The 15,000-nt window shown below is 46.0% G+C and overlaps 2 protein-coding genes and 1 long non-coding RNA gene across 3 annotated transcripts in view; all 3 read right to left on the bottom strand.

Moving 5' to 3' along the window:
• Positions 1-8,179, bottom strand: part of meltf (melanotransferrin) — a 16,431-nt gene extending 8,252 nt beyond the window's left edge. The window contains exons 1-10 of the mRNA XM_035416127.1: positions 7,903-8,179; positions 7,365-7,519; positions 6,718-6,817; positions 5,867-6,052; positions 5,014-5,164; positions 4,193-4,260; positions 3,883-4,070; positions 3,037-3,196; positions 1,202-1,353; positions 671-767 (exon numbers count right to left, since the gene is read on the bottom strand). Coding sequence (XP_035272018.1) covers positions 671-767; positions 1,202-1,353; positions 3,037-3,196; positions 3,883-4,070; positions 4,193-4,260; positions 5,014-5,164; positions 5,867-6,052; positions 6,718-6,817; positions 7,365-7,519; positions 7,903-7,948 — 1,303 coding nt within the window. The 5' untranslated portion in view covers positions 7,949-8,179. The remainder of the gene's footprint in view (positions 1-670; positions 768-1,201; positions 1,354-3,036; positions 3,197-3,882; positions 4,071-4,192; positions 4,261-5,013; positions 5,165-5,866; positions 6,053-6,717; positions 6,818-7,364; positions 7,520-7,902) is intronic.
• A 1,702-nt stretch (positions 8,180-9,881) lies between these two features.
• dlg1 (discs, large homolog 1 (Drosophila)) overlaps positions 9,882-15,000 on the bottom strand; it is a 78,797-nt gene continuing 73,678 nt past the window's right edge. Inside the window, 4 exon segments of the mRNA XM_035416126.1 lie at positions 9,882-12,026; positions 12,838-12,929; positions 13,328-13,437; positions 14,150-14,322. Of these exon segments, the coding sequence (XP_035272017.1) occupies positions 11,920-12,026; positions 12,838-12,929; positions 13,328-13,437; positions 14,150-14,322 (482 nt within the window). The 3' untranslated portion in view covers positions 9,882-11,919.
• Positions 12,526-12,829, bottom strand: LOC118226474. Its single transcript, XR_004765045.1, has 2 exons — positions 12,640-12,829; positions 12,526-12,591 (listed from the first exon to the last, which is right to left on the bottom strand). It is a non-coding gene; the product is annotated as an uncharacterized LOC118226474 (long non-coding RNA).

Genomic DNA, 15,000 nt, shown 5'->3' with positions numbered 1-15,000 from the left:
CACCTGTGTAGCTGTGTTCTGCTGTAATGTGGGGATCAGTGGGGTCTCACCTGTGTAGCTGTGTTCGGCTGTAATGTGGAGATCAGTGGGGTCTCACCTGTGTAGCTGTGTTCTGCTGTAATGTGGAGATCAGTGGGGTCTCACCTGTGTAGCTGTGTTCTGCTGTAATATGGAGATCAGTGGGGTCTCACCTGTGTAGCTGTGTTCGGCTGTAATGTGGAGATCAGTGTAATGTGGAGATCAGTACCTGTGTAGCTGTGTTCTGCTGTAATGTGGGGATCAGTGGGGTCTCACCTGTGTAGCTGTGTTCTGCTGTAATGTGGAGATCAGTGGGGTCTCACCTGTGTAGCTGTGTTCTGCTGTAATGTGGAGATCAGTGGGGTCTCACCGGTGTAGCTGTGTTCGGCTGTAATGTGGAGATCAGTGGGGTCTCACCTGTGTAGCTGTGTTCGGCTGTAATGTGGAGATCAGTGGGGTCTCACCTGTGTAGCTGTGTTCTGCTGTAATGTGGAGATCAGTGGGGTCTCACCTGTGTAGCTCTCTCCTGTTGTAATGTGGAGATCAGTGGGGTCTCACCTGTGTAGCTGTGTTCTGCTGTAATGTGGAGATCAGTGGGGTCTCACCTGTGTAGCTCTCTCCTGTTGTAATGTGGAGATCAGTGGGGTCTCACCTGTGTAGCTCTCTCCTGATGCAGGTACCAGGCCGTACTTTTTTCCTGCGGTGTAGATGAAGCCTCCATCCAGAGTGATGGCATCAGCCTCCTTGTTCTGATTGGTGAAAAAATGTGTCACTCAAACTCACGTTATTTTTTATTTATTTGTTTTTTTTTTTTTTATTCTAAAATTTCTTCACGCTGAACTAATTACTCTCCGGGGTCGGAGATTTTTTTGTGAGCCCCACATTCCCATTCACCCCTTCACGTTTAGGTACCCTGTGCACACGCACGCTCTGGTGCGAGAAAGCCCCTCAGTCAAAGATGGCGCCCTCCATGAACTGGCTTCACGCGCCAATGAGCAGCTCCCATAGGAACCCATGGAACCGGGAAGCAGAAGCTGTCTCCAGCTCTTGTATATCTCCATGTACTGTGTGTGTAGTGTTTGTAAGTCACAGTGTTCCTCAGGACTGTGTTTTTTCTTTTTGGGGGGGGGGCTTTACCCTCCCTCTATTATACAGCCCCTGTGAGGACCCCGGAGGACCTTACCTGTATTTTCTGCATGCACTCCTCCATGGAGTCCCCGTAAACACACTGAATCTTGGGAGTCAGCGCCCTCTGGTGGAAGGCGTCCGCCATGTCCACGCACTTCCTCTGCTCGGCGTCGGACAGCACGCACCACCGCAGGAATTCTGGGGTATCTGCGGCGACACAGCGAGCCCGCAATCACAACCACTGCTGGCCGTTTGGTAGTGCGGTGACGGAAGGACAGGGCGGGTCAGGTAAAGGGCGTGGCTAACTTCCCTGTGTCACATGACCACACGCATTTCACTGAAGTCATGTGACACGGTTAAGGACAGCTAGGGTTAGGGCAGGTAAGGTAAGTACATGGCTACCTTCACTGTGTCACATGACCACACTCATTTCACTGAAGTCATGTGACAGTAAAGGAGGGCTAGGGTTAGGGTACGTAAGGTAAAGTACGTGACTACCCTCACTGTGTCACATGACCACACTCATTTCACTGAAGTCATGTGACAGTAAAGGAGAGCTAGGGTTAGGGTACATAAGGTAAAGTACGTGACTACCTTCACTGTGTCACATGACCACACTCATTTCACTGAAGTCATGTGACAGTAAAGGAGGGCTAGGGTTAGGGTACGTAAGGTAAAGTACGTGACTACTCTCACTGTGTCACATGACCACACTCATTTCACTGAAGTCATGTGACAGTAAAGGAGGGCTAGGGTTAGGGTACATAAGGTAAAGTACGTGACTACTCTCACTGTGTCACATGACCACACTCATTTCACTGAAGTCATGTGACAGTAAAGGAGGGCTAGGGTTAGGGTACGTAAGGTAAAGTACGTGACTACTCTCACTGTGTCACATGACCACACTCATTTCGCCAAAGTCATGTGACAGTAAAGGAGGGCTAGGGTTAGGGTACGTAAGGTAAGTACATGGCTACCTTCACTGTGTCACATGACCACACTCATTTCACTGAAGTCATGTGACAGTAAAGGAGGGCTAGGTTTAGGGTACGTAAGGTAAAGTACGTGACTACCCTCACTGTGTCACATGACCACACTCATTTCACTGAAGTCATGTGACAGTAAAGGAGGGCTAGGGTTAGGGTACATAAGGTAAAGTACGTGACTACCTTCACTGTGTCACATGACCACACTCATTTCACTGAAGTCATGTGACAGTAAAGGAGGGCTAGGGTTAGGGTACATAAGGTAAAGTACGTGACTACTCTCACTGTGTCACATGACCACACTCATTTCACTGAAGTCATGTGACAGTAAAGGAGGGCTAGGGTTAGGGTACATAAGGTAAAGTACGTGACTACCCTCACTGTGTCACATGACCACACTCATTTCACTGAAGTCATGTGACAGTAAAGGAGGGCTAGGGTTAGGGTACGTAAGGTAAGTACATGGCTACCTTCACTGTGTCACATGACCACACTCATTTCACTGAAGTCATGTGACAGTAAAGGAGGGCTAGGGTTAGGGTACATAAGGTAAAGTACATGACTACTCTCACTGTGTCACATGACCACACTCATTTCGCCGAAGTCATGTGACAGTAAAGGAGGGCTAGGGTTAGGGTACGTAAGGTAAGTACATGGCTACCTTCACTGTGTCACATGACCACACTCATTTCACTGAAGTCATGTGACAGTAAAGGAGGGCTAGGGTTAGGGTACGTAAGTTAAAGTACGTGACTACTCTCACTGTGTCACATGACCACACTCATTTCCCCGAAGTCATGTGACACAGTAAAGAAAGGTTAGGGTTAGGTTAGATATAGTAAAGTATGGGGCCACCATGAACCACATCCTCCTAAGTGGAGTGGGCTCCTGTGCTGTTCCTTACCAGATGCGCAGTCCGTGGCTCTTAGTGCGTTGTAGTACCTCAAACCCATCCACGGCTTGTACTCCATGTCAACGAGGATGATTGCTTCGGACGTGTCGCTGAACATCAGGTCCTTGCCCCCATACGCCGCAGAAGAAAACATGGGGAACTTGGATTTTAGCTGCGGGAGAAGAGTGGCGAAACGTAGTTACTACAACTTACTACAATCCCAGTGATGCAGTGTCATTGTTAAATTACGGCAAGGGCTGTTCTGCCAGTGCTTTGAAATCTAGAGAGCTGGCAAAACACTTTCGCCGGCTAATGAACAAACACTGACATCTACATGTACACAGCAGGAGAAACACTCCACTCAGGTCTGAAAACTTCTCATGGCAAATCGGTTTTCCTGTTTTTTTGTTTTTTTACAGAAAAGTAGACCAGTCTCTGAGTTCTGCTGGCAGACCTGGTTCACTGAGTTTTCTTGTGAATAAAAAAAAAAAAACATAATTTTACACTGTCAGCTTTTCACAGTGCTGATTTTCACTGACCCTGCAAAACCTCCACATTCCCAAACTGAAAATTTCCTCTCTATCGCTGAACAGTCCGATCTTGATGCATCTTCTGAAAATGCATTAAGGGTTGTGACCAAGTACAACGGACGTTCTGTATCACAATACAGCACAAAAAAAAAAAAAACAGGCGGTATCAACCGGAGCCTCCTCATTGAGATAACAGGTCCTTAATTATCAAGGCGGACAAGGTAGGAACACAAAAACCTGAGTTAAAGAATCTATGGAGAATACACCTCGTCTCCACAGCAACCACGGAGAGAGAGAGAGAGAGAGAGCGGCAGAGACTGGGACTCACCACTCCCTCGTGTAGCATGTTGTAGACCACGTAGCTGTCGACCTCGCTGCGGGCCACGACCGCCCTGGCGGGGACTCGAACCAGGCTACAATTCTCGAACTCTGTCACCGGAGCCCTGCGCCCGTCTCTGCAGAGCAGCTCGTAGTCCGTCGACAGCAGGTTCAGGGCCCACGGTTCTTTGCTGTTACCTGAATTTTATTTTTTATTTTTGGCGGGGGAGGGTGGGAAATAAGGGTTGTTATACACTCCGGAACACAAGGGGGCGCCAGAGTGAGAATGCCAAGTGCCCGGGGTCAGACAGAGCGCCTACCGTCGGTGTTCTCCTTGACTGTGGTGTGCTTCACAAAGGCCACGTCCCCTGCCCCTTCCACCAGGCACCTAAAAAAGACAGGGAATTTCAGCCAATCACCACGAGAGAACCGAATCCCTCCCTCTCACGGTGAAAAACAAAGCATCACGGGCGGCAGTGTAGCGCAAGTCGCTCTGGATAAGAGTGTCTGCTAAAATGGCAGCAACATAATCAAATGGGAGTCAGGAACTGCAAAGATGACAATGATCAACAGGACAAACGACCTGCTCTAAGCTTCACTGCGTTATTCACCAGCTCTATAATCCTGGGTTTGTTTATGACAACAATATTTATATTAATATTAATATCCACCATTACATTAAATTACATTTTTTTGCCAGATGCTATTACCCAAAGCGATGTACAATAAGTGCATAAATAAGGCCACTGGAACAACTACAGAACATAGGTCTGATAAGGTACAATACTCATTATGTAAGTTATTCATAGCCATGAACACATTAAATCCAGTTGACACAGTAAACATTACTCTCTAACCTAACCTCTGCCAAGTCAGACTAGGAGGCACGACAAGCTACAACATCAAGGTAATGATACAAATTACAAAACAGGAAAGTGGCGCAGGAGGCACATGTAACATAGTACTGAACTGTTTCATGGTGATCCAGGTTACTGGAACACACCTGTCTGCACCTGAGGCTGACAGTCTGAGCCTGTCATCAATTAACACGGGGGTGTTTCTGGCCCCTGAGATGGTCCTGAAGAAGACCCGGGTTTTCGGGTCGAAGCGTCGCCCGCCCCCCCCCCCCCCCCCACGTTACCTGAAGGCCCCCTCGTAGGAGTAATATCGCTCGCTGGCGCTGGCGGAACACTTGTTCTGTCCCGCGCCGTCTCCGACGCACAGCTGGCACAGGGAGGGGGGGTCGGCCTGGGCCCCCGGGACACAGCTGGCCGAGAAGAAGTCCGCCACGCCTGAGGAACGGGGAAGGCGACGTGTTTAACGGGGACCCCGCGCGGGGCACAGCAGCAGTGCGTGACGGGTAAGGAAGCGGCCTCGTAAACTAAAGGGTTGCGAGTTCAATTCCCGAGCCAAACCTTTCAGTTTGTGCCCGATCCGCATTGCAATCGACATTCAAACTCTGGATACGAGCGTCCGCTAAATGCAGGCAATGCAATGTTAATGAACATTGTTTAATGTACAACTTGCAAGTCCCGCCAGAGAAAGCAAGTTTAAGTCCGTGATCAGCCAACGAATCCACACAGCTTGTTCAAAAGGCATTAAATGTTGTTTTTTTTTTCCAATGGAAACCTCAAATGCCCACAGAATGTTAGTTTGACACCCATGTTCAAGAGCACACACACACACTGGAACAGCTAATCTTATCTCCTGATCGGTGAGATAACAACCAGCTGTAACTCAGATCTGTCAATCTATCGCAGGGCACACCCACCATTCACTCACCATTCACTCACACCTACGGGCAATTTTAGACTGTGGGAGGAAACCGGAGTACCCGGAGGAGACCCAGGTGGACACGGGGAGAACACACAAACCCCGCGGTGCACGGGTTCAAACCTCAGTCTAAGCAGTTTCTGCCAATTGCCTTGCCCCGCTAACACCAGTATCCCGGGACCTCGTGTAAAAAAAAAAAAAAGGTTGCCACGGCAACGCACCTTGCGGGATGTTACAGCCCATGACGGACATCCGGCCGCTGTCAATCAAGTAGCCGACGGGCATGTCCCAGCCGGCCGTGCGGGCCTTGCCGGTGTGGCAGGACCGCTTCCCCTTCAGGTTGTCGATGTTGATCGCCGAGTTGCTCTTCTTCACCACCGCCACCGCGTGGTAGGTGGTCGCGGTGCCTGCGGAACGAACGAACGAACGAATGAATAAATGAATGAATGAATGAATGAATGAATGACCACAACCGCACCGGCACCGCCGCCGGCACATTCAAGAGTCGCCGAGCGAAACGCCGGCGGGTGACCTCGTAGCCCCGCCCACTCACAGGAAGCAACGTTTCCCACTCACAGGAAGCAACGTTTCCCACTCACAGGAAGCAACGTTTCCCACTCACAGGAAGCAACGTTTACAGGTGAGCAAATTCTTACAGCAGTTTGGTTCCTGCAGTGGCAAAATCTTATTTCCTCCTCCCCCCCTCCCCCCCACATTCCACAGTGGTGCAGAGAACAATAAAACTGTTCAGCACCTTATAATACTAATACTACTATTACTACTACTACTACTACTACTAATAATAATAATAAATTATACAAATATAACAACATTACAGTAGGTGACAACTACCCTCCACTGTTTCACTAAAAGATTATTTTTGACTGAATGCGTTTCAATATAATGGTATGTTTATTAAAGTCGGTTATTAATAAACAAGAACTTTTAAACTGTAAATAATACCTTACCACACCCCCACCCCCGCACCACAAGGATTCAGAGTTAAAAGAATGTAAGAGTTTTAATAAATTATTCGGAACCAGCCATTTTAAAATGAAGTCGTTAACTGTACCCTTTGCGTCAGACTCTCCGGCAGCCACTTTGAAGGTGATGTCCTTTCCGACGGTGTACACGTCTTTAGCGCTCATTGAAAACGCGTCCGCGTGATTGCTCTAGAAAGAGATATTAATATTAATAAGGAGTGAAGTGTATTTGCAACCTCGTTACAACCACCGATAATCTAGACACGTTGTTCACTCATTTCTCACTAGGATATGGATAAAAACCTAATCTAAACCTTTATGACCAGTACATACTGAGATCAGTATTCTTGCCCAAGTATTTCGCCCCAGACACAAAATATTTTAAGATAGTTTTAATGTTTACATAATATCCTTGAAAGCCTTATAAAAGTTTATATATAGTTTCTGTTTTTCAAGCACCGCATAATTTATTTCACGTTGTACTCGAACTACTGTACATTTACCGAGGACATTCAAGAATTCCTGAATATTAATCATATTCATCCATTCCAACAAATATCTACACTGATTAATATGGATTTTCTCCACTTTAGCCAGGTCTACACTACACAAAAGACACCGCGCATCACTGCTACTATGGACAGACCTCAGTCCATACATTTAACCAGTTTTCTATGACACGTAGTAGCCTAGAACATTTTTTCGGCTGCATTTGCGCCTCGCGCACGTAGCTCACCGTGAGTTTCCGCGCGCATCCAATAACTGAAGTATCGCTGACGCACTGTAAGCCAGGGCCGATACCCGCGTCCGAGAATGCCTTCGCCATGGCGGTACATTTGTTCCTCTCTTGATCCGAGATTGTGCACCATCTTATTCCACTAGCACAGGACACTAAGAGGACATTTTAACATTTAATACCCAGTTGCGCATTCACTCAAAATCACTTAAAAGCATCCATGAAGCCAATACCTGGCAGCTATAAGCAACTAACTTTTATTTTAAAAATATGTTAAGTCTCTCAGCAGTGATATACTTAATATTTTCTAAAAATATTATTCGATTTAGATGCATTTTAAGCCCCGCTTGAATCATATACGAAGTTACACAAAAACGGTCTCCCATTAAAATTGGAAGTAAATAATTTTGATAAAATTCTGTCTATACTAGTTTCAAGAATTAACGCAGGGCGTTACTCGGACCAGACGAATCGAACGTAGGGTTTAGGAATTCAATAATAATTAATTTTATAAGAGTTAGGGTACGGAGAAACTCACAGGCTGGAAGCACAAGCAGAACACAACTTAGACTCCAGACGGCCATGGTGACAGCAGGGTTCAAGGACTCGCGGCCCTTTATATATTGCAGTGCAGTCTATATCAGTGATATTCTCGTTATTAGTTCCAAAGTTCAAAACAAACGAACGAGCATTTTCAGCACAGGGTGTGTAGTACTATTTTATGAGGTATCGATAAATTCTCGCCGCCGCTCGCGCTTTGAGTTTTCTTTTTTTCCCTCCTTCTTCTTCTCTGCACTGAAATTCGTGAGGATCCACACGGCCCTCACCTGAAAATGACACGTCCAACCCCTTGGCTTTCCTCCAGAACAGGCCACTCTCACACAGAGGGGCTTTCATTGGTTGTGCTCCACCTTCTAAACACTCATATTTTGGGTGGTTTTCCGTAGACTTCTGCGGAAACAACAACCAATTCAACCCACCCTTGCAGTAAGCACCTCTCAGTTTTGAAACATTTTTAAAGTCTAGGCAGCGTTCCTTTTCCTTCTACAGTTCGACATACTGCATATTTCACTTCGCTGCCCCGACGATATTTGCAATGCAAATATGAATGACTTTCCAGAACCCAAGATCAATTTGGATGGGGTTTTTAGTGTTGTTCCATAACGCCAGAGTTTAACAAGTTCATCTTTTGCCCAGTAATGCCATCATCATCTTTTTTTTTTATCAGCTGCTTTAAGCAAATAGGGTGATAACAGAAGTTGTGTTTCCGTTTTTCACAATAAACCAGTGCTGGGGTCAATGTTTAATTGACAGTAAAACCTTATTTTATAATACTGTCGTTTATCAATATGGCTGCTGCGGCAGTTTCCTCCGGATACCAGGTAATCCTAGTTGGTGCAATCATATAATTTCCGGACTTCATATCAGGTTTTATATGGCCTACACCACTACAATAGTCAGACGAGCCCAACATCACGGTCTTTACCCCAGAACAGCTGGCCCTCAAGGCCAGTAATGCTGGGTAGTTTTCTTTTTGGCCTAAAAATTAGATTGTTACTGATCGACTATGGAGCCCACTCACACTCAGTGACTGGAGCCTAAATCAGCCCTGCATTAGAAGGGAAGAATGAAAACCAGCAGCGCTACGGACCACTACGGGCCACATTAGAGGATCCACAACTCAGAGCATAAATGCTGATTTTTTTTTTTTTTTGTAGCAAAGTACATATTTCAATTCAGAAGCGATATGCTGATGTGTGGTGTGAGGCAAAGCATTGGGATACGCTCTACTGTTCCTTACATGATGAGGTGACACCATCGGGGGGGATATTGTCAAGGTTGCCAGATGCATGATGCATCCCCCAAAACATTCCTCAGAAATCCCCACCTTGCCCTGAATCTGTTAACGTAAAAAAAATCTGTGAAATTTTCCAAAAAAGTGTTCGGGTGAAAAAAAAAAATCCCCCGGGTCTGGACCCTCTCTTTCAAAACGTTTCAACGATTGTCAACAACAAAGCATTCCGGCAAGCATTTAACAACTAATGCTCCATTTCGTCCAAAGAGATGCCCAAAAATAAAATCACAATATCGATTCCATTTAAACAAAACCTTCCGTGGTAAAGTCCGCAGGCTTTCAATGTTCCTCAGCTCAACTGCACACATCAAAATGAGAAAAATGTTGATTTTCAAAACGACGCTATTTTGCATAAAGGGGCGGCATAGCTCAGGGGGTAAGAGCGGTCGTCTGGCAGTCGGAGGGTTGCCGGTTCGATCCCCCGCCCTGGGAGTGTCGAAGTGTCCCTGAGCAAGACACCTAACCCCTAATTGCTCCCAGCAAGTTGACTGGTACCTCATATGGCAGCCTTTCACCGTTGGTGTGTGAAGGTGAGTATGTGTGTGTGTGAATGGGTGAATGAGAGGCATCAATTGTAAAGCACTTTGGATAAAAGCGCTGTATAAATGCAGTCCATTTACCATAAAGGAACCCCCATAACCAATGAAGATCCACAGTCACCCTGCGTTGTAAGAGAAAGATTTTATTAGCAGTTCTCCTCTTTAGACAAATGGAATGAATCAGGCCGACAGGCTATTTACATAATCCAGTCCAAAAATGAGTAACAAAAGCGGTGGGGTGAGGTGATAAAAGAACGAAGCAGTCTCATAGAAAACAATCATCATCTCCGAGGAACATGAGGACGAGCAGGGGGAACCGGGCAGAGCTCCCTCTGGTGGATGGAGGACTAAAGGCTCGTAATTAAAACAGCGCTTCTGTTCAGAACCAAGTCAAATGGCCAATGTCCACACAAGAGAAGCCTATACAACCCCAGGCGTAGCTACGGCTTTTAGATATGACATTTCACAAACCCCAGGTGAGAAACACAAGAGTCATTTTTTCATAATCTTTTTTTTTTCCCGTTTTTAGTTAAAACTTATTTTTTATATAATAAAGACTATTGCTTTAAAAACCATGCACATCACATGAAAAAACTCACAGAGAATTCATATGGAAGGGCCAGGTAAGAGGAGAACTAGCTGCCACGGTTACTTGTTTTGCGACTGCTTGATACCAAATACTGCATTCCCATACCCCCTGGGCTTCGTCTGTTAGGATGGGTCTTTTCCTGTTTCAACGTTCAGAAAGGAAATTTACACGGCAAAGGAAGTAACGGTAAGAGCAAAGGAAAAAATATATTCATATTTATATTTATATATCTATATATTTATATTTATATATGCCTGACAATGTAAAGAAAATAATTCCCACAGTTGTAGTGTTTAAGTTTAAGTTCAATATAGACTTTTTATTATAAGAAAATAGGCAGTTTACTGAGGGTTAAATATCTGTTAAAATCTCAGTGTACATTAAATTCCTTCGGTTTCAGTTTCGCAAGTGTTTTTTTGCCCCCTGCCTGCCTGACATCTCGGTTTTTGAAAAACAGCCACTCCATTTCATCGCTGTGTTTGCATTTAATGAATTCTCAGAAGCACCAAAAGATAAGAAAAATAGCCGGTGATCACGGAGAGAAAAGCGGTTTTTAATCATGGGGTGCTGCTTACTGTACGTGTCAGAGGACCACTCTAACAAACGCCTCACGCCATCTTGTACTCGTGCAGCTATTTAGTGCAAAAAATCAAAAACAAAATGGCAGACAGATGTGAACAGATTGTTGGGGTTTTGGAAATACGCATGGAACAGTACGGTAAAATTAAAACAAGGCTATGATAACTGCAATTCAGACACAGGCCTTCCCAAAAAACCAAACAAACAAACAAACAAACAAAAAAAAGGAACGGCAAATTAAAGAAAAACAAAAGCTTGACAGAAAAAATATATTAATCAAAACATGCTGTTAAAGCTATGACGTGCAAAGTTTTGCTTCATGTTTTTAATGAACCAATATGCACATGACTGCATTTCCTTCCACTGTAATGAAAAATAATAAAATTATATATATATATATGCATCTAGATTTTATTTATTATTTTCGCAGAAAGTCACCTCCCTTAAACATTAAGGAATTGTACCGTAAATTCCCCTTATAGTTGCTGGTCAGGCAGTGCCTCCCCCCAGTCCAACCCCTCCACCCCCCTCCGAAGGAAATCATCAATGATCCAATCAGGAGGTCTAAACTCCAGTCTTGAAGAACCAGAAACGGGTTGCCATGGAAACCATTCTACGACCACGGCCCGACCTTCAAAGGTAACGGCAGGAGGGGCAGGTGCACCCAAACACCTGGAGCGAGGGGCAGGTGCACCCAAACACCTGGAGCGAGGGGCAGGTGCACCCAAACACCTGGAGCGAGGGGCAGGTGCACCCAAACACCTGGAGCGAGGGGCAGGTGCACCCAAACACCTGGAGCGAGGGGCAGGTGCACCCAAACACCTGGAGCGAGGGGCAGGTGCACCCAAACACCTGGAGCGAGGAGCCAGCACTGTCAGACACAACAGGCCAGGCTGGTTAAAAAAAAGAAAAAAAAAGAAATCAAACAATAATAACAATAATTAATAATTATTTAAAAAAATCAAATAAAGAAAAGCTAGAGCTTCTGCGTCTTCACAATTTTTCTTTGGCCGGGACCCATATAAAGGGCCCAGACTGCTCCTCGATGATCTGCTTCACTTGACTGTAGAGCTCCTCCAGGGTGTCCCCCAGTACGATAGCTGCAACGCAGACAAAGAGCGTTTGTGTCGTGGAAAAACCTCCTGTTTTACAGTGCGTCAGAACATCTATCTCCTGTTTTACAGTGCGTCAGAACATCTATCTCCTGTTTTAGTGTGCGTCAGAACATCTATCTCCTGTTTTACAGTGCGTCAGAACATCTATGTACTGTTTTACAGTGTCAGAACATCTATGTACTGTTTTACAGTGTCAGAACATCTATCTCCTGTTTTACAGTGCGTCAGAACATCTATCTCCTGTTTTACAGTGCGTCAGAACATCTATCTCCTGTTTTACAGTGCGTCAGAACATCTATCTCCTGTGTTACAGTGTGTCAGAACATCTATCTCCTGTGTTACAGTGCGTCAGAACATCTATCTCCTGTTTTACAGTGCATCAGAACATCCATCTCCTGTTTTACAGTGCATCAGAACATCTATCTCCTGTTTTACAGTGCATCAGAACATCCATCTCCTGCACTCTGTAAAACCTCCTGTTTTAGTGTCAGAACATCTATCTCCTGTTTTACAATGCATCAGAACATCCATCTCCTGCACTCTGTAAAACCTCCTGTTTTAGTGTGTCAGAACATCCATCTCCTGCACTCTGTAAAACCTCCTGTTTTAGTGTGTCAGAACATCTATCTCCTGTTTTACAGTGCACCAGACCATCCATCTCCTGCATTCTGTAAAACCTCCTGTTTTAGTGTGTCAGAACATCTATCTCCTGCACTCTGTAAAACAGGAAGTAAATGGACTGTATGGAATGGAAGTCTTGGACACACAAGCGTAAAACGCGGGAAGGGGGACTGACCGGTGAAGTGCTCAGTGAACTCCTGCTCCAGCTTCATGGCTCTGTCGAAGGTTTTCCTGCCCTGTTCCTCCGTCAGCCTCTTATTCATCTCTCTGAAGAAAGGAGGACAGGTGAGTCAGCAATCCTGCCGTGAAGCTTTTTTTAAATTAAACAAACGTCCGATTTCTGAAAAGACTGCACTCCGAGAGCAAACATGGCTGCCAGAAGTAAATGCAGCAATCATTCGATGTTATTTATTAAAACACACACACACGCACACACACACACACGCACACGCCAGGCTAGATAAACTGCAGTGGGCCATCGTACTGCGCGAGGTTGCGCTCAGCTCTAAAACAGTGATGCCAACGTGTGAACACAAGCCTCGCTGGAAGCTCTTGATGTCGGTTAAGGGAAGAGAATTTGTTTGAATACTTAAAATACATGCAAAACAAAACAGCTTATTCATATATATTTTTTAAAATTTATTTATTTATTTTTTTCTACTTACAGAATATTTTCCACGGATTTTGGTTTGATGAAGATAGCGATAGGGTGCAGATGAGCGATTTGGAGCCTCTTGATGGCGTTTCCAGACACATCCAGAATGCAGTGCTTGCCCTGTAGGGGGAGACAAACACTCAGGTGAGAGACGCCACGAGCAGAGAGAAGCACAGCTCAGCCACAGCAACTAACTGTAAACGCAGAAAAAACGTCAGAATCATTTGCACTGGTGAACCGCGAACTCTGGGGAAACGACCACGGATACTTCAGGTGCAGCCGACTGTCTGTCTGTCTGTCCCGTGACGTCAGAAGTTAATTCTCTCTCCCGCTGAAGGGGACACACTCCCAATTCCGCGTATCTTCTAAAAAGTGTGTAAAGGGTCATGAGCAGGGACACTACTGTGGGAATGCCTGTTCTCTGCTGTAATACAGCATGGGAAACTTGGCTCTTACGGTTTAGAAAACTGTTGGATGGCAAAAGCCAAGTATCTGGAGACAGTGAATCAGGGATCTCAATCTCCAGTCGTGACTGCTGGTTTTCTGGTGTGTTCATGCACTTTAAGCGCACAATTCAACTCATAACTCTTCACTCATTGATTGGCTAAAGACTCCGCACACCTTTGTGTCTCCAAGGCCTATACTGGCTGCTGACTGGAAAGAAACCACGAAAACCTGGAGCGGAGTTCGGGCCTGGAGCGTGGAGGATTCGTGTCGCTACGCCGTGAAGGACACTGACCTTCTCCGACACCTCCCTACACCTGCTCCTGACTGAGAAGAAACCATGAAAACCTGGAGCGGAGTTCAGGCCTGGGGCGTGAAGGACACTGACCTTCTCCGACACCTCGCGCACCGATTGGACGCTGGTGCCGTACAGATGGTTGTTGTACTGCCCGGCCTCGATGAACCTGTGATCCTGGATGTCCTTCTCCATCTGCTCGCGCGACACCACAAAATGGTAGTCCCTGGCGTCCACCTCATAGTCACGCTTTGGTCGGGTTGTGTCTGAAGAGAGAGAGACAGATAACCTCTCATCACATCCCTGCTGTGTTTCAGCCAGCGCATACTGTAGAAAGCAGTTTCTTTAATTTTCATTTTCACCAGTCAGTTATTCTCTAAGCCCCTAGATAAATTAACAAGCTTGTGCTGACATTCACACCCTAAATTAAGACCACCAAGATAATTTTATACACCGAGATCACTGACTGGAATTAACTTATTTTTCTTTTTTGGAGAGTGTTATGAAAAACCGACATTGCCTGGATGACAGCAGCCAAACACGTCAGAGCTGAGAACTCAGAATTCCACAGCACAGTTTGACAAATGCTCACACAGAACTGTGCACACTCACGCACGTGTATGTGTGTGTGTGTGTGTGTGTGTGTGTGTGGGGAGCTGGGCACGCGCGCGCCTACACACACACACACACACAGCCTTAGCCCTCTTCCTCTGAAAATCAGCCTCAGGTGTGCTCAGTGATGCAGTGTGTGATCAGCAACGCATTGCCATCTGCAGGGGATAACAGTTCCCTATGGCGATACAGCAGTGTTCCCCAGGCAACGCGGCGGTACAGCTGTGTTCCCTAGGCAACGCGGCGGTACAGCTGTGTTCCCTAGGCAACGCGGCGGTACAGCTGTGTTCCCTAGGCAACGCGGCGGTACAGCAGTGTTCCCCAGGCAACGC

The sequence above is a fragment of the Anguilla anguilla genome, chromosome 4 (assembly GCF_013347855.1).
Source record: "Anguilla anguilla isolate fAngAng1 chromosome 4, fAngAng1.pri, whole genome shotgun sequence".
Lineage (NCBI taxonomy): Eukaryota > Metazoa > Chordata > Actinopteri > Anguilliformes > Anguillidae > Anguilla > Anguilla anguilla.
This window is presented reverse-complemented; position numbering and strand designations above follow the sequence as displayed.